This window comes from Staurois parvus, unplaced genomic scaffold, assembly GCF_062004578.1.
Source record: "Staurois parvus isolate SC_StPar_1 unplaced genomic scaffold, SC_StPar_1.0 ptg002233l, whole genome shotgun sequence".
NCBI lineage: Eukaryota > Metazoa > Chordata > Amphibia > Anura > Ranidae > Staurois > Staurois parvus.
The window spans coordinates 153,582-175,203 of record NW_028320029.1 but is presented as its reverse complement, the minus strand read 5'-3'; the positions used below and the strand labels follow the sequence as shown (position 1 = coordinate 175,203).

Genomic DNA, 21,622 nt, shown 5'->3' with positions numbered 1-21,622 from the left:
GTGTGCACAGAGCTCTGCAGGGAAGATGGCTGCTGTGCCTGCAGGACTGCACTCTGCTGGGACTGAGGACTCTGATACCAGGAACCCTGGGACTGTGGACTCTGCTGGGGGGAAGGTAAAGGGGGTATCTGAGACTATTGCTGGACAACCTCTGCTGATGGCTGCAAATGCAGCAGAAAATGGTGGGAGGGAAATTGTCAGCAGCACTCTGAAAGGGGTTGCTGAAACCCAGGGGAGAGTGACCAGGAGTGGAAGGCTTTTGCCTAAGAGGAGTATGTTGGGGGAGGGGGAGACAGGAGCATCTGGTGTGAGTGGGTCTGCTGGGAGCAGTAGTGCCACGAGTGAAAGGAAACATATGGATGATAAGAGTGCTTGCAATGCTGGAAAGGGGAATGCCTGTGTGTTGGTGGATGGAGGGACTGCTGCTGCCTCTGATGGTGGTCTGCAGAGCGGGGGCTCTGAGGTTCCTGCAACCAATGGGCGGGGTGCAGCTTTAAGGTCCACTACATCTAATGCTGCAAATAAGACCTATGCTGGGGCTCTTGCTGGGAGGAGGGGGTCACATCATGTTGTCAGCTCTGGGGGGAGGTCTGCTGCAGGTCTGCCATCTGCACCCCTGTCCTTCAGGAGGAGGAATTTGGTGCAGCTCAGATGGGAAGGTGGGGGTGCTCCCCCGGTCAGGATGTCGGTGGTGGACAGGATTTTGGAGATGGGGTTTAGGGCGGATGATATCTTCGCCTTGATCAGCCCTGTAGGATCCTATGAGTATGATCTGTCCTTTGTGCGCCCCGAGTCTCTGGATATATTCTGGGAGAAGTATGAACACATGTATAAGGGTCTGCCGGAGTGGAGGGGACTCGTCCCAAAGGTGGTCTCACGCCAACCTCTAGTGAAGACGGTCACCATTCTAGTACGGAATGAGTCCATTCCTTCGGCTGACTTGGCTGTCTGGCTGAGGAGATTTGGGGAGCTACTTGCACCCCTGAGGAAGATTGTGGATGAGAGAGGGATATGGACTGGTGGGTGGTCGGTGCAGATGAGGTTGTATGTGTGTGGGAATGTGGTCCAGCATCTGCCCTCCTCAGCCTTCATTGGGAAGGACAGGATTGTGGTGTTCTACCCTGGACAGCCCAAGCTCTGCAATAAGTGCGGTTCTCGGGGTCACTTCGCCTCCTCATGTCCAGAGATGAAGTGCTCCCTATGTCAGGATCTGGGGCATCTGGTTCTCGGGGTCACTTGGCCTCCTCATGTCCAGAGATGAAGTGCTCCCTATGTCAGGATCTGGGGCACCTGGCTAAGGATTGTAATATCATCAGGTGCAATCTGTGTGATAAGGTTGGCCATTCGTACAACCGGTGCCCTGAGGCCATGCACAACCAGTCAGCTTTGGTGGAAGAGTTTTTTCGTCTGGACATGGAGGAGGCAGAGGAGAGGGAGGCTGTGCCAGGGGTCCCCAATGTCTCTGTCCCTGTGGTCCCAGTGTCTGATGGTCCCTCTAATGTGTCATCTCCTTGTGTTGTGCCCCCTGAGTCAGTGTCCGTGGATGTTGTGTCTGATCCTCCTGTGTCAGTTTCCCCAGAGGTAGTGGGGGCTGTGGAGGGAACTGGACCAATGTGTATGGTTGCACCGACCCCCCCTCCCCGGCGTCAGAGGGTCAGAGCGCGTGAGGCGCTGGGGGGTGGAGTGAATGATGGTGGGGGTGTTGGGGTGAAGGTTGGGGGGACTGCTGTGGTGAGTGGAGAGAGTGGGGTGGATGATGTTGTTGGTGATGGTGGAAGGGAAGGGGAGGGGGCTTTGCGGGCCGGTTTATCAAATGATGATATGGAGTGGTTGGAGGCAAAAAGGAAGTCTGGGAAGAAGAAGCGGAAGAAGGATGTGCCTGTACCTGACCCTGGGAGGGTGGAGGTGTCAAACACATTTGAAGTGTTATCTGAGGTGGAGGATGAGGGATCTTCAGGGGATGAGTCTCTGGTTTCCATGGAGGAGGAAACACAGAGGACTATGAAGCGTGTAGGGTCTCCAAGTAGGGAGGGGGGTAAGCAGGCTAAGAAACGGGTACCTCGATCATCCTGATGGCGGTTCCCACTCCTTTGAAGGTGGCGACCATTAATGTCGCCAGCATAAAATCAGTAAGCGCTCGTAACATGGCCTTATTTTTGCTCAGCAGGTTTGATGCTGACATTTTCTTTTTGCAAGAGACCAGGTTGTCCAGTTTGGGGGATGTTCATATGGCGAAGAAGGAGTGGAGGCGCGGCCCCTCCTTCTGGTCTCTTGCGGCCGAGCCTTACACTGGAGTTGCGGTACTTTTTTCCGGCATGGTAACCTGTCGGCGGATTATTGAGGTAGAAATGGGGAGATGCATGGTCTTAGACGTCTCCATGGGGGGGCAGGACCTGCGCCTGATTAACATCTATGGGCCCCAGACAAAATGGGACAGGAAATGCCTCTTCATGAAGATCAAGCCTTTCCTTTTTACAGCCCAGCAAGTTGTCTTCGGTGGTGACTTTAACACCGTCACTAGGACTAAGGACAGGAGAGGGACCGGAGTCAGGCTGGACTGTGACGGGTTTTTTTTAAACAAAATAGCTAGAGAGGCAGGTCTGGTTGATGTGCACATTCATTGCTGCCCAGACGACACAGGATTCACTTTTCAGAGAGGTTCCAGTCAGAGTAGAATAGATAGGTTTTTTTTAAAGGGGAACTCCGCCTTCTCGGCACCAGTGTGTCAGGCGGTAGAGTTTTCCGATCACTGTATTCTGTCTGTGACTCTGAGTGGCCCCGATACACCACCTAAGGGGAGGGGTACCTGGAAGCTGAATTCGGCACTCCTGGACGATGAGAAGGTGAGTCAATCCTTTGAGGATTTTTTTCAGGCACAGGTATCAATCATGGACGTTTGCAGCAGTAAGTCCGAGTGGTGGGAGCTTACAAAACGAAGGATCGTTGGGTTTTTCAAGGCCATAGGAAGGAATAAACAGCTTGATAAGTATGTCACCTACCAGCGTCTGCGGAGGAAGCTCGATCGGCTTGTCTCCAATAATGGAGATCCAGAAGCGATCTCTGAGGTTAAACTCTTGCTCAGGCAGTGTCAATATGACAGGCATGCCTCTTTGGTTCTGGAAAGGGATTATGGGAAATATCACTCGCCCGACCCTTACCAGAACTGCAAACAAGGTAGAGCAGTTAAGTCAGTTGTAGGCCTGGTTGACAGTACGGGTTCCCTGACAAAGTCCAAGTCAGGGATCCTGGAAACCTCCAGGTCATATTATGCTGACCTCCTGGGTAGGAGGGACCTCGATCGGGCGAGCATGTCGGGTTTTCTGGACTCTACTCCAGGACTGGGAAATGGCAGTTTTCCTGTGAGGTGACAGAGGACATCACGGCAGATGAGGTGGTGAAAGCTATTGATCAGCTTGCCATGAAGAAGTCGCCTGGGCCAGACGGATTGACAGCCGAGTTTTATAAGCACTTTAAGGTGACTCTGGCCCCATATTTGGTGGAGGTGTTTAATGGCTGTCTGAGAGAGGGTTCGCTCTCTCCCTCCATGCGACAATCTGCAGTGATTCTTCTGTCAAAGGGTAAGGATTCCTCGAGAATTGAGAATTGGCGGCCCATTAGCCTTCTCAATGTTGATAGGAAGATATTGGCAAAAATTATTTTCTGGCGTTTATCGTCTGTTGCGGGCAATTTACTTTCTCGCCATCAGCACTGTTCGGTTCAGGGAAGAAGCACTTTTTCAGCGGTGTTAGCTGTCCGGGAGGCCCTGGAGCGGTGCAGGGCTGCAGGCTGGGGAAAGTTCCTGCTGGAATTGGATCAGGCCAAAGCTTTTGATCGAGTCAATCATGAGTACCTATGGCTGCTTCTTGGCAAGTATGGCCTGGAGGGGGGCTTTATCGATTGGCTAAAGACCTTATACAGAGGGGCTGAAAGCTTCATGCTTGTGAATGGTTGGATTGGACGGCCCTTTGAGGTTGGCTCAGGTGTGCGTCAGGGGTGTCCTTTGAGTCCTCTGCTATATGCGTTTGTAATCGATCCCTTCATTCGGAGGTTGGAGAGCGGACCGTTGTGTGGAGTTCCTTTGGGCATTCCTGGGGAGCCCCCTCTGAGGGTCGTGGCCTATGCGGATGACGTGTCTGTTTTCATCTCCGGGACGCAGGAGGCGGAGGAGGTGGTCTCGGTGATGGAACAGTATGCTGAGGCAGGAGGTGGAGGAGGTGGTCTCGGTGATGGAACAGTATGCTGAGGCAGGAGGCGGAGGAGGTGGTCTCGGTGATGGAACAGTATGCTGAGGCAGGAGGCGAAGGAGGTGGTCTCGGTGATGGAACAGTATGCTGAGGCATCTGGCTCAAAGATCAATCAGGATAAGAGTGAGGTTTTCTGGATGGGAGAGGAAGGCGAAGGCTTTACCCTTCCGGACGCCTTCCCAGAGCCCCAGCAGGAAATTAAAGTTTTAGGCATCAGATTTGGTCCCGGTGATTACGGCCTTGCAAATTGGGTAAGCAGGCTACAAGATGCCGATGCCAAGGTGGCCAGCTGGAAGGATTGGAAACTCTCTTACAGGGAAAGGATTGACCTGATTAAAACTTACCTGATCCCGGTATTTCTGTATGTCAGCTTTGTCTGTGTTTTGCCAGTGTCTCTCTATGCGAGGATCTACAGTTGTTTCTTCCAGCTGTTAAGAGGTCTGTAACCTACCTTCCCAGGCGGATGGGTGGCCTAGGTATGGTCAACCCGGTGGTTTTCTTTTCTCTGATGTTTTTGAAACATAATTTTGGTAGCATGCTGGCAGAGGAACCGCCTGGGTGGGTTGGTATTTTTCAGTCCTGGTTTAGGCCTTTTCTACGGAGCTGGGAGAATGGTGGGCCAGTGAAAAGCCTGAGGGTCCAACATGGTAAGCTCCCGGCTTATGTTGCCCCATGTCTGAAAATGCTTCGGCAATGGCGAGTGACGGCGGAGGAAATTAAGTCTCTTCCTAGGAAGGCCCTGGAGAGGAGGGTTGTTGAATCTGCCTTTAGCGAGCCATTGGCCTTGAGGGATTGCCCAGGCCCGGTTATGGGGGAGGGATTGCCCAGGCCCGGTTATGAGGGAGGGATTGCCCAGGCCCGGTTATGAGGGAGGGTCTGCGTTTGATGAATCTGGAGAGAATCCCTTTAAAGTTTCGGGATTTGGCCTGGCTCTCATTCCATGGCAGACTCTATGTGAAGGGCAACCTGAAGCATCGCTCTGCGGAGAACCGTGGTTGTCCAAGAGTGGAGTGCGGTGGGGTGGAGGAGACGATGGACCATTTCTTGCTTCAGTGCCCCTTCAATATAGATGTCTACAAGCGGGTGGGTGGGGCTCTGGGGATCCCTTTCCTTTCCCTCTTGAGTTACGCGGAGTGGTCTTACGGAGCCTTTCAGACTCACCGGGACTTTGATTTTGAGACACTTTTTCTAGTTAGCTTAGTAGTCCGTTACTACACGTGGAATGCACGGTGTCAGGTTTCCATTCGCAAAAAAGTCCTTCCTGTGGAGGTGGTGGTGAACAACATTCTGGGTGAGGTTGGGAAGATTCGGGGTCTTGAGAAGGGCAGGTGGCGGCCGGGAGCCTGGACAAAGGCGTGGAGGAATGTCAGGTCCCCGTAGCTGCTGTCTGTCAGTCTCTGGGGGCGTGGCTTCTCTTTCTGTCCTTTCACGTCCCCTAGATTTTGTAACATCAGATTTTTGAAGAAAGGCGGCATGTATGGGATCGATGTATGGGATCAATGTATGGGATCGATGTATGGGATCAATGTATGGGATCAATGTATGGGATCGATGTATGGGATCAATGTGTGGGATCAATGTGTGGGATCAATGTATGGGATCAATGTGTGGGATCAATGTATGGGATCGATGTATGGGATGAATGTGTGGGATCAATGTGTGGGATCAATGTGTGGGATCAATGTATGGGGTGAATGTTTAATCGTTTCTTAGCCTGAGGGGTGTTTAGGTGACGGTCAGGATTTGTTATTGTTTTTCTGAAGTAAGCTGGTTTTGTTTAATTATATATATCTTATTCTGTAAATATGTAAATATGATTTTTTATGATGTTTTTTGTTTGCAAGATTTTAATAAACAAAAAATTTACACTCTAATGTCCCCTCCCCCACAGTCCCATCAGTCTATGTACCAGAGGAGCTTACACTCTAATGTCCCCTCCCCCACAGTCACATCAGTCTCTGTACCAGAGGAGCTTACACTCTAATGTCCCCTCCCCCACAGTCACATCAGTCTCTGTACCAGAGGAGCTTACGCTCTAATGTCCCCCCACAGTCCCATCAGTCTATGTACCAGAGGAGCTTACACTCTAGTGTCTCCTCCCCCACAGGCCCATCAATCTCTGTACCAGAGGAGCTTACACTCTGCACCAGAGAGGTTGTGCTGCAGTTGCTCTCCCTCTCCAGGCACTAGGGGGCCAGGCCTGCTCGCCTGGCCCCAGAAACATGGCCTCTTCTGGGCTAGGCTCAGACCATGCTCCCCCTGAGGGACCCAGCTTGCCTTCCCATACTTCACCAGCACCTGAAGACCTTGGCTGTGGCCCTAAAAGTGGGGAATCCCTCCCTGTCTTTAGAGAGCGGGTTGCTGATTATCTGGTGAGAATCGCAAAGGAGGAGGAAAAGTTGGTGAGTCTGAAAACTGACTACAAGAAAAAGAAAGTTCTCCATGACAAGTCATGGAGCAGCAAGAGGCAGAGCATGAAGCCGGAGATGAAGGGTTTGGAGGTCGCCATCAAGAAGCAGCAGAATCTGGTAAAGACGCTGAAGGAGAAGAGCGGAGCTTTCAGAGAAAAGTTCCGGAATGAGGAGAGGTTCCGGAAGATGAAAGGAGACTCCGGTAAGGATCCAGCATCGGCGGTGGCAGTACGGGTGGAGAGTGAGGAGGGGGTCCTGGATGCTGCCCCTGCTATCCCATCCACCTCAGGATCTGCTTCCCTGGAGGAAATGTCAGCCTCTGCCCCCCTCCCTCCACAGCAAGCTGGAGGAACAGCACAGGAGGTAGAGGAATATGGTGGAGGGCTGCTAAAGTACATTGAGGAATTGGAGTCTTCCCTAATTGGAAGAACTTTCCGTTTTTCTGAGGACTCTGAGGATGAAGATGACGGTGAGGACTCTGTACCTGGTCCTGTAAAGGAGAAAAAAACAGAAAAGCCGCGCTTTATTAAAAGTGCCATTTTGGACTCCAGTGTGGACAGCCATGTGCACTGCAGTGTTTTGGAGGGAAATCCTCCTGTGTGTGCACAGAGCTCTGCAGGGAAGATGGCTGCTGTGCCTGCAGGACTGCACTCTGCTGGGACTGAGGACTCTGATACCAGGAACCCTGGGACTGTGGACTCTGCTGGGGGGAAGGTAAAGGGGGTATCTGAGACTATTGCTGGACAACCTCTGCTGATGGCTGCAAATGCAGCAGAAAATGGTGGGAGGGAAATTGTCAGCAGCACTCTGAAAGGGGTTGCTGAAACCCAGGGGAGAGTGACCAGGAGTGGAAGGCTTTTGCCTAAGAGGAGTATGTTGGGGGAGGGGGAGACAGGAGCATCTGGTGTGAGTGGGTCTGCTGGGAGCAGTAGTGCCACGAGTGAAAGGAAACATATGGATGATAAGAGTGCTTGCAATGCTGGAAAGGGGAATGCCTGTGTGTTGGTGGATGGAGGGACTGCTGCTGCCTCTGATGGTGGTCTGCAGAGCGGGGGCTCTGAGGTTCCTGCAACCAATGGGCGGGGTGCAGCTTTAAGGTCCACTACATCTAATGCTGCAAATAAGACCTATGCTGGGGCTCTTGCTGGGAGGAGGGGGTCACATCATGTTGTCAGCTCTGGGGGGAGGTCTGCTGCAGGTCTGCCATCTGCACCCCTGTCCTTCAGGAGGAGGAATTTGGTGCAGCTCAGATGGGAAGGTGGGGGTGCTCCCCCGGTCAGGATGTCGGTGGTGGACAGGATTTTGGAGATGGGGTTTAGGGCGGATGATATCTTCGCCTTGATCAGCCCTGTAGGATCCTATGAGTATGATCTGTCCTTTGTGCGCCCCGAGTCTCTGGATATATTCTGGGAGAAGTATGAACACATGTATAAGGGTCTGCCGGAGTGGAGGGGACTCGTCCCAAAGGTGGTCTCACGCCAACCTCTAGTGAAGACGGTCACCATTCTAGTACGGAATGAGTCCATTCCTTCGGCTGACTTGGCTGTCTGGCTGAGGAGATTTGGGGAGCTACTTGCACCCCTGAGGAAGATTGTGGATGAGAGAGGGATATGGACTGGTGGGTGGTCGGTGCAGATGAGGTTGTATGTGTGTGGGAATGTGGTCCAGCATCTGCCCTCCTCAGCCTTCATTGGGAAGGACAGGATTGTGGTGTTCTACCCTGGGCAGCCCAAGCTCTGCAATAAGTGCGGTTCTCGGGGTCACTTCGCCTCCTCATGTCCAGAGATGAAGTGCTCCCTATGTCAGGATCTGGGGCACCTGGCTAAGGATTGTAATATCATCAGGTGCAATCTGTGTGATAAGGTTGGCCATTCGTACAACCGGTGCCCTGAGGCCATGCACAACCAGTCAGCTTTGGTGGAAGAGTTTTTTCGTCTGGACATGGAGGAGGCAGAGGAGAGGGAGGCTGGGCCAGGGGTCCCCAATGTCTCTGTCCCTGTGGTCCCAGTGTCTGATGGTCCCTCTAATGTGTCATCTCCTTGTGTTGTGCCCCCTGAGTCAGTGTCCGTGGATGTTGTGTCTGATCCTCCTGTGTCAGTTTCCCCAGAGGTAGTGGGGGCTGTGGAGGGAACTGGACCAATGTGTATGGTTGCACCGACCCCCCCTCCCCGGCGTCAGAGGGTCAGAGCGCGTGAGGCGCTGGGGGGTGGAGTGAATGATGGTGGGGGTGTTGGGGTGAAGGTTGGGGGGACTGCTGTGGTGAGTGGAGAGAGTGGGGTGGATGATGTTGTTGGTGATGGTGGAAGGGAAGGGGAGGGGGCTTTGCGGGCCGGTTTATCAAATGATGATATGGAGTGGTTGGAGGCAAAAAGGAAGTCTGGGAAGAAGAAGCGGAAGAAGGATGTGCCTGTACCTGACCCTGGGAGGGTGGAGGTGTCAAACACATTTGAAGTGTTATCTGAGGTGGAGGATGAGGGATCTTCAGGGGATGAGTCTCTGGTTTCCATGGAGGAGGAAACACAGAGGACTATGAAGCGTGTAGGGTCTCCAAGTAGGGAGGGGGGTAAGCAGGCTAAGAAACGGGTACCTCGATCATCCTGATGGCGGTTCCCACTCCTTTGAAGGTGGCGACCATTAATGTCTCCAGCATAAAATCAGTAAGCGCTCGTAACATGGCCTTATCTTTGCTCAGCAGGTTTGATGCTGACATTTTCTTTTTGCAAGAGACCAGGTTGTCCAGTTTGGGGGATGTTCATATGGCGAAGAAGGAGTGGAGGCGCGGCCCCTCCTTCTGGTCTCTTGCGGCCGAGCCTTACACTGGAGTTGCGGTACTTTTTTCCGGCATGGTAACCTGTCGGCGGATTATTGAGGTAGAAATGGGGAGATGCATGGTCTTAGACGTCTCCATGGGGGGGCAGGACCTGCGCCTGATTAACATCTATGGGCCCCAGACAAAATGGGACAGGAAATGCCTCTTCATGAAGATCAAGCCTTTCCTTTTTACAGCCCAGCAAGTTGTCTTCGGTGGTGACTTTAACACCGTCACTAGGACTAAGGACAGGAGAGGGACCGGAGTCAGGCTGGACTGTGACGGCTAGAGAGGCAGGTCTGGTTGATGTGCACATTCATTGCTGCCCAGACGACACGGGATTCACTTTTCAGAGAGGTTCCAGTCAGAGTAGAATAGATAGGTTTTTTTTAAAGGGGAACTCCGCCTTCTCGGCACCAGTGTGTCAGGCGGTAGAGTTTTCCGATCACTGTATTCTGTCTGTGACTCTGAGTGGCCCCGATACACCACCTAAGGGGAGGGGTACCTGGAAGCTGAATTCGGCACTCCTGGACGATGAGAAGGTGAGTCAATCCTTTGAGGATTTTTTTCAGGCACAGGTATCAATCATGGACGTTTGCAGCAGTAAGTCCGAGTGGTGGGAGCTTACAAAACGAAGGATCGTTGGGTTTTTCAAGGCCATAGGAAGGAATAAACAGCTTGATAAGTATGTCACCTACCAGCGTCTGCGGAGGAAGCTCGATCGGCTTGTCTCGAATAATGGAGATCCAGAAGCGATCTCTGAGGTCAAACTCTTGCTCAGGCAGTGTCAATATGACAGGCATGCCTCTTTGGTTCTGGAAAGGGATTATGGGAAATATCACTCGCCCGACCCTTACCAGAACTGCAAACAAGGTAGAGCAGTTAAGTCAGTTGTAGGCCTGGTTGACAGTACGGGTTCCCTGACAAAGTCCAAGTCAGGGATCCTGGAAACCTCCAGGTCATATTATGCTGACCTCCTGGGTAGGAGGGACCTCGATCGGGCGAGCATGTCGGGTTTTCTGGACTCTACTCCAGGACTGGGAAATGGCAGTTCTCTTGTGAGTTTGACAGAGGACATCACGGCAGATGAGGTGGTGAAAGCTATTGATCAGCTTGCCATGAAGAAGTCGCCTGGCTGCTTCTTGGCAAGTATGGCCTGGAGGGGGGCTTTATCGATTGGCTAAAGACCTTATACAGAGGGGCTGAAAGCTTCATGCTTGTGAATGGTTGGATTGGACGACCCTTTGAGGTTGGCTCAGGTGTGCGTCAGGGGTGTCCTTTGAGTCCTCTGCTATATGCGTTTGTAATCGATCCCTTCATTCGGAGGTTAGAGAGCGGACCGTTGTGTGGAGTTCCTTTGGGCATTCCTGGGGAGCCCCCTCTGAGGGTCGTGGCCTATGCTGATGACGTGTCTGTTTTCATCTCCGGGACGCAGGAGGCAGAGGAGGTGGTCTCGGTGATGGAACAGCATGCTGAGGCAGGAGGCAGAGGAGGTGGTCTCGGTGATGGAACAGTATGCTGAGGCAGGAGGCGGAGGAGGTGGTCTCGGTGATGGAACAGTATGCTGAGGCAGGAGGCGGAGGAGGTGGTCTCGGTGATGGAACAGTATGCTGAGGCAGGAGGCGGAGGAGGTGGTCTCGGTGATGGAACAGTATGCTGAGGCAGGAGGCGGAGGAGGTGGTCTCGGTGATGGAACAGTATGCTGAGGCAGGAGGCGGAGGAGCTGGTCTCGGTGATGGAACAGTATGCTGAGGCATCTGGCTCAAAGATCAATCAGGATAAGAGTGAGGTTTTCTGGATGGGAGAGGAAGGCGAAGGCTTTACCCTTCCGGACGCCTTCCCAGAGCCCCAGCAGGAAATTAAAGTATTAGGCATCAGATTTGGTCCCGGTGATTACGGCCTTGCAAATTGGGTAAGCAGGCTACAAGATGCCGATGCCAAGGTGGCCAGCTGGAAGGATTGGAAACTCTCTTACAGGGAAAGGATTGACTTGATTAAAACTTCCCTGATCCCGGTATTTCTGTATGTCAGCTTTGTCTGTGTTTTGCCAGTGTCTCTCTATGCGAGGATCTACAGTTGTTTCTTCCAGCTGTTATGGGGGCACAAACTGAACCTCATTAAGAGGTCTGTAACCTACCTTCCCAGGCGGATGGGTGGCCTAGGTATGGTCAACCCGGTGGTTTTCTTTTCTCTGATGTTTTTGAAACATAATTTTGGTAGCATGCTGGCAGAGGAACCGCCTGGGTGGGTTGGTATTTTTCAGTCCTGGTTTAGGCCTTTTCTACGGAGCTGGGAGAATGGTGGGCCAGTGAAAAGCCTGAGGGTCCAACATGGTAAGCTCCCGGCTTATGTTGCCCCGTGTCTGAAAATGCTTCGGCAATGGCGAGTGACGGCGGAGGAAATTAAATCTCTTCCTAGGAAGGCCCTGGAGAGGAGGGTTGTTGAATCTGCCTTTAGCGAGCCATTGGCCTTGAGGGATTGCCCAGGCCCGGTTATGAGGGAGGGTCTGCGTTTGATGAATCTGGAGAGAATCCCTTTAAAGTTTCGGGATTTGGCCTGGCTCTCGTTCCATGGCAGACTCTATGTGAAGGGCAACCTGAAGCATCGCTCTGCGGAGAACCGTGGTTGTCCAAGAGTGGAGTGCGGTGGGGTGGAGGAGACGATGGACCATTTCTTGCTTCAGTGCCCCTTCAATATAGATGTCTACAAGCGGGTGGGTGGGGCTCTGGGGAACCCTTTCCTTTCCCGCTTAAGTTACGCGGAGTGGTCTTACGGAGCCTTTCAGACTCACCGGGATTTTGATTTTGAGACACTTTTTCTAGTTAGCTTAGTAGTCCGTTACTACACGTGGAATGCACGGTGTCAGGTTTCCATTCGCAAAAAAGTCCTTCCTGTCGAGGTGGTGGTGAACAACATTCTGGGTGAGGTTGGGAAGATTCGGGGTCTTGAGAAGGACAGGTGGCGGCCGGGAGCCTGGACAAAGGCGTGGAGGAATGTCAGGTCCCTGTAGCTGCTGTCTGTCAGTCTCTGGGGGCGTGGCTTCTCTTTCTGTCCTTTCACGTCCCCTAGATTTTGTAACATCAGATTTTTGAAGAAAGGCTGCATGCATGGGATCAATGTGTGGGATCAATGTATGGGATCAATGTGTGGGATCAATGTATGGGATGAATGTGTGGGATCAATGTATGGGATCAATGTGTGGGATCAATGTATGGGATCAATGTGTGGGGTGAATGTTTAATCGTTTCTTAGCCTGAGGGGGGGTTTAGGTAACGGTCAGGATTTGTTATTTTGCTGAAGTAAGCTGGTTTTGTTTAATTATACATATTTTATTCTGTATATATGTAAATATGATTTTTATGATGTTTTTTGTTTGCAAGATTTTAATAAACAAAAAATTTACACTCTAATGTCCCCTCCCCCACAGTCACATCAGTCTCTGCACCAGAGGTGCTTACAGTCCAGCTGTACAGCAGCTGGAAGGGAGAGAACCCAGTGGACTCCTGCGGTACCTCTCGGTAGGTGAACAGGAGGTGGGGAAGATGCCGCTCCCAGTCTTTATGGGACATGGTGAACATTCGGAGGAGCTGTTTCAGCGTACAGTTAATCCGTTGGCAGAGCCCATTGGTCTGGGGGTGGTGGGGAGAGCTGTACAGTGGTCTGATCCCACACAGCTTCCAGAGTTGTTGGGTAAGCTCGGCTGTGAACTGTGTGCCTTGGTTGGTCAGTCAGGATCTCCAGAGGAAATCCTACCCGAGTAAAGATCTGCAGCCGGGCTTGAGCAACTTTTTCTGCCTTCACATCTCAGCGCTACGGCCTCTGGGTACCGGGTGGTGTAGTCAGCAATGGTCAAGATATACTTCTTGCCTGTGGGAGTAGGCCGTTTCAGGGGCCCCACTAGGTCCATGGCGATACGACTGAAAGGTTCCCCGACTATGGGTAGGGGCCTCAGAGTGGCCCTGGGCCTGTCTTCCTGCTTCCCTACCTTGTGGCAGACCTCACAAGACCGACAATAGTCCCGAACGTCCCCCGATACTCCTGGCCAGAAGAAACTCTGGGTTAAGCGATGCAGGGTCCATCGGTTGCCCAAATGTCCAGCAAGGGGAATATCATGCGCAATCTGGAGGAGGTCACGCCGATACTTCCTTGGTACTACCATCTGCCGGAGAGGTATTTGGGTGGCGCCCACCCCTGCTCCCCTGTGGACTCTGTACAACTTGCCCTGGTCCCACTCATACCTCACATCTCCCAATCCCCCAGGATCACTTCCAGCCCTCCATCTATAGGGGTCTAAGCGCCGGTCACTGGCTGTTTCTTTAGCGAATTGTAGTGACTTTTGGGAGACTATTCATTAAAAATATGATTTTATTCCACCAGTAAGAAGCCCAGCTGTCTGTGAGGGGTTAACATTTCTTGGTTAGAATTCAAATGACCTAATGAATCTCACAGACAATGGGTGGAGGAGACTTGTTCCAGACACAATATACTATTGAAATGCCTCCAGGTGATCAAACAAAGTCCCAGGAAAGATAATGGTGGGATCTGATGTTGGTTACTCTAATGCAGGCCATAGATGGGTCGAAAATCGGCTGATTTTCGGATTGTTAGTGGGCTCTTTGTTCGGCCGTTTTTCGGTATTTTGGCCGTTTTTTTTATCGGTAAAGTTGGGGAAAAAATCGGCCGATTTTCGCGGCAATAATGGGCAAATCGGCTGATTTTTTACCGATAAAAAATCTGCGCATGAGCAGTGACCTGCAAGAAGAAGACAAAAAGAAGAAAAAGAAGAAGAGGAAGAAGAAGAGGATGAAGATGATGATGAAGAAGAAGAGGATGAGGATGATGAAGAAGAAGAGGATGATGATGAAGAAGAAGAAGAAGAAGAAGAAGAAGAAGAGGATGAAGAAGAAGAGGATGAAGAGGATGATGATGAAGAAGAAGAGGATGATGATGAAGAAGAAGAAGAGGAGGATGATGATGAAGAAGAGGATGATGATGATGAAGAAGTAGAAGAAGAAGAAGAGGATGATGATGAAGAAGTAGAAGAAGATGAAGAAGAGGATGATGATGAAGAAGTAGAAGAAGAGGATGATGATGACGAAGAAGAAGAGGAGGATGATGAAGAAAAAGAAGAAGAAGAAGAAGAAAAGGAGGATGATGATGATGAAGAGGATGATGATGATGATGAAGAAGAGGATGATGATGATGATGAAGAAGAGGATGATGATGATGAAGAAGAGGATGATGATGAAGAAGAAGAAGAGGATGATGATGAAGAAGAGGATGATGATGAAGAAGGAGGAGAAGAAGAAGAAGGATGAAAAATAAGAGGAATTCCAGTCCGGCAAAAAGTGTCCCTGCAGAGAGCTCCGCTATTTCTTTGACAGTTCCTTGACATTTACAGCGGTTGCAACAATGTATCTATTTGTTTCCGAATAAAAACATCTGTATCCTAAATGGATACAAATAGATACATTGTTGCAACCTCTGTAAATGTCAAGGAACTGTCAAAGAAATAGCGGAGCTCTCTGCAGGGACACTTTTTGCCGGCTGTAGACGGGATGAAAATCGGCCGATTTTTTTTTACCATTGCTGGTAACGTCGGCCGCTTGAACGACCGATTTTTCGTTTTTTAAAAGAAAAATCGGCCGTTTTTCTCCTCGTCTATGGCCTGCATTAGACCAGGCAAAAGTATGTTTTCTAAACAATTGCCATTGTCTGTGGAAATTAGGAAATTTCACCTGCAAGAAAGTTAATTATAAAATCAAACAGTACTATGTGGACTCCAAAGAGCGAGTATCACACCTGACTAAAAGAACGATGAGACGGAAACCTAACTGGCTGAAGGTTCACCCAAAACCTTGGAGAGTGATGAACCAACAAACTTCTCCAACTGTCACTATTATCCACTGAGGTTACAAGTATAACTGGTTGTTTACCCTAATGCAGGCCATAGATGGGTTGAAAATTGGCCGTTTTTCTCCCCGTCTATGGCCTGCATAACTCCTCCACAATGGACAGGGGGGAAAGGGGGGGAAATGTCAGTGCGTCTTATGGAGCGAATATGAAGCGGCCGGTCCGGTATTTCTGCGGCCACCATGTCAGAATACCGGGCCGGCCGCTCAGCTCTTCTCCCCTGCAGGGCCTTACCTGTTCCTCGCTCCAGCGCTGCACAGTCTTCCCGCGCTGGCTTCTGTGACAGCCGGGTGCCCACTGCGCATGTGCGAGAAGCGCTGCGCTTTGTGAATGATCCGGTGTCTTCTGGGACACATGACAGGTCCCAGAAGGCACCGGGCCATTCACAAAGCGCAGCGCTTCTCGCACATGCGCAGTGGGCACCCGGCTGTCACAGAAGCTGGCCCGGGAAGAAGGAAGGAAGGACAACTCCGTGGAATTGGGAGCGGGTACCTGACAAATTCAGGTACCCGCTCCCCCTCCCTCCCCAAAGGTCCGCAGTCTCTGGTCATCCCCTGCACTGTCTGCAGTCTCTAGTCATTCACTGCACTATCTGCAGTCTCTGGTCATCCCCTGCACTGTCTGCAGTCTCTGGTCATCCCCTGTACTGTCTGCAGTCTCTGGTCATCCCCTGCACTGTGTCCGCAGTCTCTGGTCATCTCCTGTACTGTGTCCGCAGTCTCTGGTCATCTCCTGTACTGTGTCCGCAGTCTCTGGTCATCCCCTGCACTGTCTGCAGTCTCTGGTCATCCCCTGCACTGTGTCCGCAGTCTCTGGTCATCCCCTGCACTGTGTCCGCAGTCTCTGACCATCTCCTGTACTGTGTCCGCAGTCTCTGGTCATCTCCTGTACTGTGTCCGCAGTCTCTGACCATCTCCTGTACTGTGTCCGCAGTCTCCGGTCATCTCCTGTACTGTGTCCGCAGTCTCCGGTCATCTCCTGCACTGTGTCCGCAGTCTCTGATCATCTCCTGTACTGTGTCCGCAGTCTCCGGTCATCTCCTGTACTATGTCCGCAGTCTCTGGTCATCTCCTGCACTGTGTCCGCAGTCTCTGATCATCTCCTGTACTGTGTCCGCAGTCTCCGGTCATCTCCTGTACTATGTCTGCAGTCTCTGATCATCTCCTGCACTGTGTCCGCAGTCTCTGATCATCTCCTGCACTGTGTCCGCAGTCTCTGATCATCTCCTGTACTGTGTCCGCAGTCTCTGATCATCTCCTGTACTGTGTCCGCAGTCTCCGGTCATCTCCTGTACTATGTCCGCAGTCTCTGGTCATCTCCTGTACCGTGTCCGCAGTCTCTGGTCATCTCCTGTACTATGTCCGCAGTCTCTGGTCATCTCCTGTACTATGTCCGCAGTCTCTGGTCATCCCCTGTACTGTGTCTGCAGTCCATTAGTTCAGATTTTTTTTCCCCCTGTTTTCTGCCTCTAAAACCTAGGTGCGTCTTATACGGCGAAAAATACGGTAGATATATACATAATTATTACTGCTAAAAATTATTTGATTTGATATTGAAATGATAGATATTGCATAATTCATTAATTTGTAGTTGGTTATAGTGCGATTTATCAGGGAATATTTTCTCCCATTTCTATGGCCACGTTTTGTGAGAAATGATCTCTGAAGTACTATAAATGACCACTTATCACTAAATTTGATTTTAATCTTTACTATTATCTATATTTGTTGTTTGGTATATAGAATTAGTATATTATATTTTTGATTGTATCAGTATTTTGCGTTTGTGTTAATATATATATAAATTTTGTACATAAATAAATGTATTTATTTATTTATTATAAGGCAATTTTTGTGTATTTGGTACGAAATCATACTGGCTAAAAGGACTCGAGGTATATTATTAAGTGGTGTCCAAATTATTGGTTCATTAAATATTTGCCGTATTTTAACGGCTGGAGGCACTGCGATATTTTGTTTAAGGGAGAGGACATCGCCCTACCTAAGTAGAATAAATTCTTACATAAACCACCACAGAATTCAGCGGGGGTATCCCAGGTCAGGGCAGGGACAAGCTCAGCAGGGGGTGGGTATTCGACTCTTACTGGAACCTCGGCAGCTGGAGCGGCAGCATGCTCTCTAGCTTGGTGGCGAGTGGTGACCGGATGAGCTTCAGCAGGGGTCTCGGTGCCAAAAGTGGAGACCAGGACTCCCAGATCATTTCCAAGGAGAACCTCAGCTGGCAAGTTCTGCATTACTCCAATTTCAACATCCCTGGAAAGGGCCCCCCAGTCCAGATGAACCCTTGCGGTAGGAATCCGGTAGACATGGCCTCCCGCTACTCGTACGGCCACAGACCGCCTGGTCTTGGCCCAGTCTGGTACCAGTTGGGGTTGGACTAGGGTGAGTGTGGCCCCAGTGTCCCGTAATCCTTGGGCCCGATGGCCATTAACATGGACAACCTGTTGGTGATGTCGGCGATTGTCTGGGGTGGCACGTCCTTTCACGTCCCCTAGATATTTGTAACATCAGATTTTTGAAGAAAGGCGGCATGCATGGGATGAATGTTTTATCGTTTCTTAGCCTGAGGGGGGGTTTAGGTGACGGTCAAAATTTGTTATTGTTTTGCTAAAGTAAGCTGGTTTTGTTTAATTATATATATTTTATTCTGTAGATATGTAAATATGATTTTTATGATGTTATTTGTTTGCAAGATTTTAATAAACAAAAAATTTACACTCTAATGTCCCCTCCCCCACAGTCCCATCAGTCTCTGTACCAGAGGAGCTTACACTCTAATGTCCCCTCCCCCGCAGTCACATCAGTCTCTGTACCAGAGGAGCTTACACTCTAATGTCCCCTCCCCCACAGTCACATCAGTCTCTGCACCAGAGGAGCTTACGCTCTAATGTCCCCTCCCCCCAGTCACATCAGTCTCTGTACCAGAGGAGCTTACACTCTAATGTCCCCTCCCCCACAGTCCCATCAGTCTCTGTACCAGAGGAGCTTACACTCTAATGTCCCCTCCCCCACAGTCACATCAGTCTCTGTACCAGAGGAGCTTACGCTCTAATGTCCCCTCCCCCACAGTCACATCAGTCTCTGTACCGGGGAGCTTACACTCTAATGTCCCCTCCCCCACAGTCACATCAGTCTCTGCACCAGAGGAGCTTACACTCTAATGCCCCCTCCCCCACAGTCACACACTATTATTATTATACATGTATATAGAGCTGACATATACCGCAGCGCTGTACAGAGATCACTGAGCCAGTCACCAGAGGAGCTTACACTCACCTTGTTGTTGGGCACAGATGCCGGTTTTCCGCTGAGGATGGACACGGGTAGTTTCACCTTCTCCCTCCGGGGCCGTCCCGTCACATCGACCATAAGGCTGCGGCTGAGGGGCTGATAGGTCTGAGCCGGGATCATCTCTGGCCAAACAAAATTCGTCCCGTCTGGAGGAGGAGTCGTTTGGTTAAGGTGGACGAATCGATTTCCATTTGCATTATCACATCATTATTATCAGGAACAGAAACTTCCTCTTTCATCTTGGAAAGAAAACACCTCATAGGAAGCCTGGACAAGAGCATTGTGGATGTTCCACGTAATTAGAGACTGCAGGTAGTCCATTGCTTTTCAGTAAGACAGACCTTGACTGGTAGACTTGCAGAGATATAAGACGTCATGGGGGTGGAGGAGGGGGGGGGGCAGTATAAACATGGCTCAATTGCTCCCCATCACCCTCCCCCCATCCTCCACCAAAGGCAAGTCTCAAGGAGCTCTAAGAGAAATTTAACCAAACGAAGGGGCTCCCCAATAACCCCGATTCCTCTACTTCTACCAGAACTACACATCCCATTGGCTTCACCTGTCTCCTGATCCAATGAAGTGCTCATCCTCCCGATCACACCGGGGGCCACCATGGTGCCTTCTTCATCCTTGCCCTCCATTGGTCTTTCCTCACCGGCCAGCTTAGGACCTGCAGAATGGGAAAATTCTTAAAATCTGTTAAGGTTTCCTGGTGAAGAGGAGTAAAAAGTCCCCACCGGTGTCCTACCAACCATGTGTGAGATGAGGACAAGGACAGAACACAGCCGCCCCCCCCCCCCTTCCAGGTATGGATGGTAGGCGCCACGTCCGTACTCCACCGGATGCTCTCCTCCCCCGGCCAGCCTTGACCAAGCCACCCCGACTCCCTCCGCCAACCAGCTTAGAAACCCGGAATTGGTGCACCAGGCGCTGCCCAGCCTGACCCTCCCGGTGAGCAAAGAGTACCTGGAGCAGAGCTTCAGCCTGAGATGGGGGGGCAGGGAAGAGGGAGAACAGGTCCTTGCACCATGGGCCTCTGGGTTGTACTGCCCCCTGGCCATAAGTTGTCAGTCCGTGGTATTCACATACAGTCCTGGCCAAAATCATTGTCCCCCCCGGCATTTCCATCAGATAACGCACCTCTTCACCCAGGAAATTGCTGCCATGATCAATGATTTGGAGTTCTTGTGTTTTTTTTTTCTTTGGTTTGTATTGGAGACACAAAAAAGTGGAGAAACAAAAAGCCAAATCTGACCCATTCCATGCCAGACCCCAAAAATGGACCGGACAAAATTATTGGCACCTTCTCAAAATGGTAAGAAATAATTGCATTCCAAGTCTGTGATGTTCCTGTAGTTTGTTATTAGACTCCCCCGTATCCATGACCAGGAGCTGACAACATAGAAATCCCACCGACAACCGGGGACAATGGGGAAAAATGGCCTCCACCTTTCTGTTGGGTGTCTCTGTGTGCCACATGGAGCATGGAGGAGAGAAAGGGCAGCAAAGAATTGTCTGAGGATTGGAGAACAAAAATGGTGGAAAAGCATGGACCATCTAAAGGTTACAAGTCCATATCCAGAGATGTTCATGTTCCTGTGTCCACTGTGCGCAACATTGTCAAGAAGTTTACAGCCCATGGCACTGTAGCTAATCTCTCTGGACGTGGACCAAAGAGAAAAAAAATGATCAAAGATTGCAACAAAGGATTGTAGGAATGGTGGATAAAGAACCTCCATGAACTTCCAGACTAATTCAAGCCGACCTTCAGGCACAGGGTAACACTGTGTCCGCTCGCACTGCACGTCGCCATCTGGATGAGAAGGGACGCTATGGCAGGAGACCCAGGAGGACCCCACTGCTGACACAGAAATATGGGAGGAGACCCAGGAGGACCCCACTGCTGACACAGAAATATGGTAGGAGACCCAGGAGGACCCCACCGCTGACACAGAAATATGGTGGGAGACCCAGGAGGACCCCACCGCTGACACAGAAATATGGGAGGAGACCCAGGAGGACCCCACCGCTGACACAGAAATATGGGAGGAGACCCAGGAGGACTCCACTGCTGACACAGAAATATGGTAGGAGACCCAGGAGGACCCCACTGCTGACACAGAAATATGGTAGGAGACCCAGGAGGACCCCACTGCTGACACAGAAATATGGTAGGAGATCCAGGAGGACCCCACCGCTGACACAGAAATATGGTAGGAGATCCAGGAGGACCCCACCGCTGACACAGAAATATGGTAGGAGACCCAGGAGGACCCCACTGTTGACACAGAAATATGGTAGGAGACCCAGGAAGACCCCACTGCTGACACAGAAATATGGTAGGTACCCAGGAGGACCCCACTGCTGACACAGAAATATGGTAGGAGACCCAGGAGGACCCCATTGCTGACACAGAAATATGGTAGGAGACCCAGGAGGACCCCACTGCTGACACAGAAACATGGGAGGAGACCCAGGAGGACCCCACTGCTGACACAGAAACATGGTAGGAGAACCAGGAGGACCCCACTGCTGACACAGAAATATGGCGGAAGACCCAGGAGGACCCCACTGCTGACACACAAATATGGGAGGAGACCCAGGAGGACCCCACTGCTGACACAGAAACATCTTGGAAGCCAGATTGGAGTTTGCCAAAACATAACAGAGGAATCCAAAATCTTTCTGGGAGAATGTGCTGGGGACAGACGGAACAAAATTGCAGCCAGTCCCTCCAGTCACACATGGTGGGGGGTCACTTACAGTCCCTCCAGTCACACATGGTGGGGGGTCACTTACAGTCCCTCAAGTCACACATGGTGGGGGGGTCACTGATGGTTTGGGGTTGCTTTGCTGCTTCAGGCACTGGATGTCTTGGCCGTGTGGATGGCATTATGAAATCTGAAGACTACCAAAGAATTCTGGGGTGCAATG

At 51.0% G+C, this 21,622-nt stretch overlaps 1 protein-coding gene across 1 annotated transcript in view; it reads right to left on the bottom strand.

Annotated features, from left to right (window-relative positions):
• The window catches only part of SPAG17 (sperm associated antigen 17), a gene marked incomplete at its 5' end in the record, with an annotated part of 180,206 nt that overhangs the window by 20,214 nt on the left and 138,370 nt on the right, over positions 1 to 21,622 (bottom strand). The window contains 2 exons of the mRNA XM_089665542.1: positions 18,674 to 18,834; positions 19,248 to 19,358. Of these exons, the coding sequence (XP_089521668.1) occupies positions 18,674 to 18,834; positions 19,248 to 19,358 (272 nt within the window). The remainder of the gene's footprint in view (positions 1 to 18,673; positions 18,835 to 19,247; positions 19,359 to 21,622) is intronic.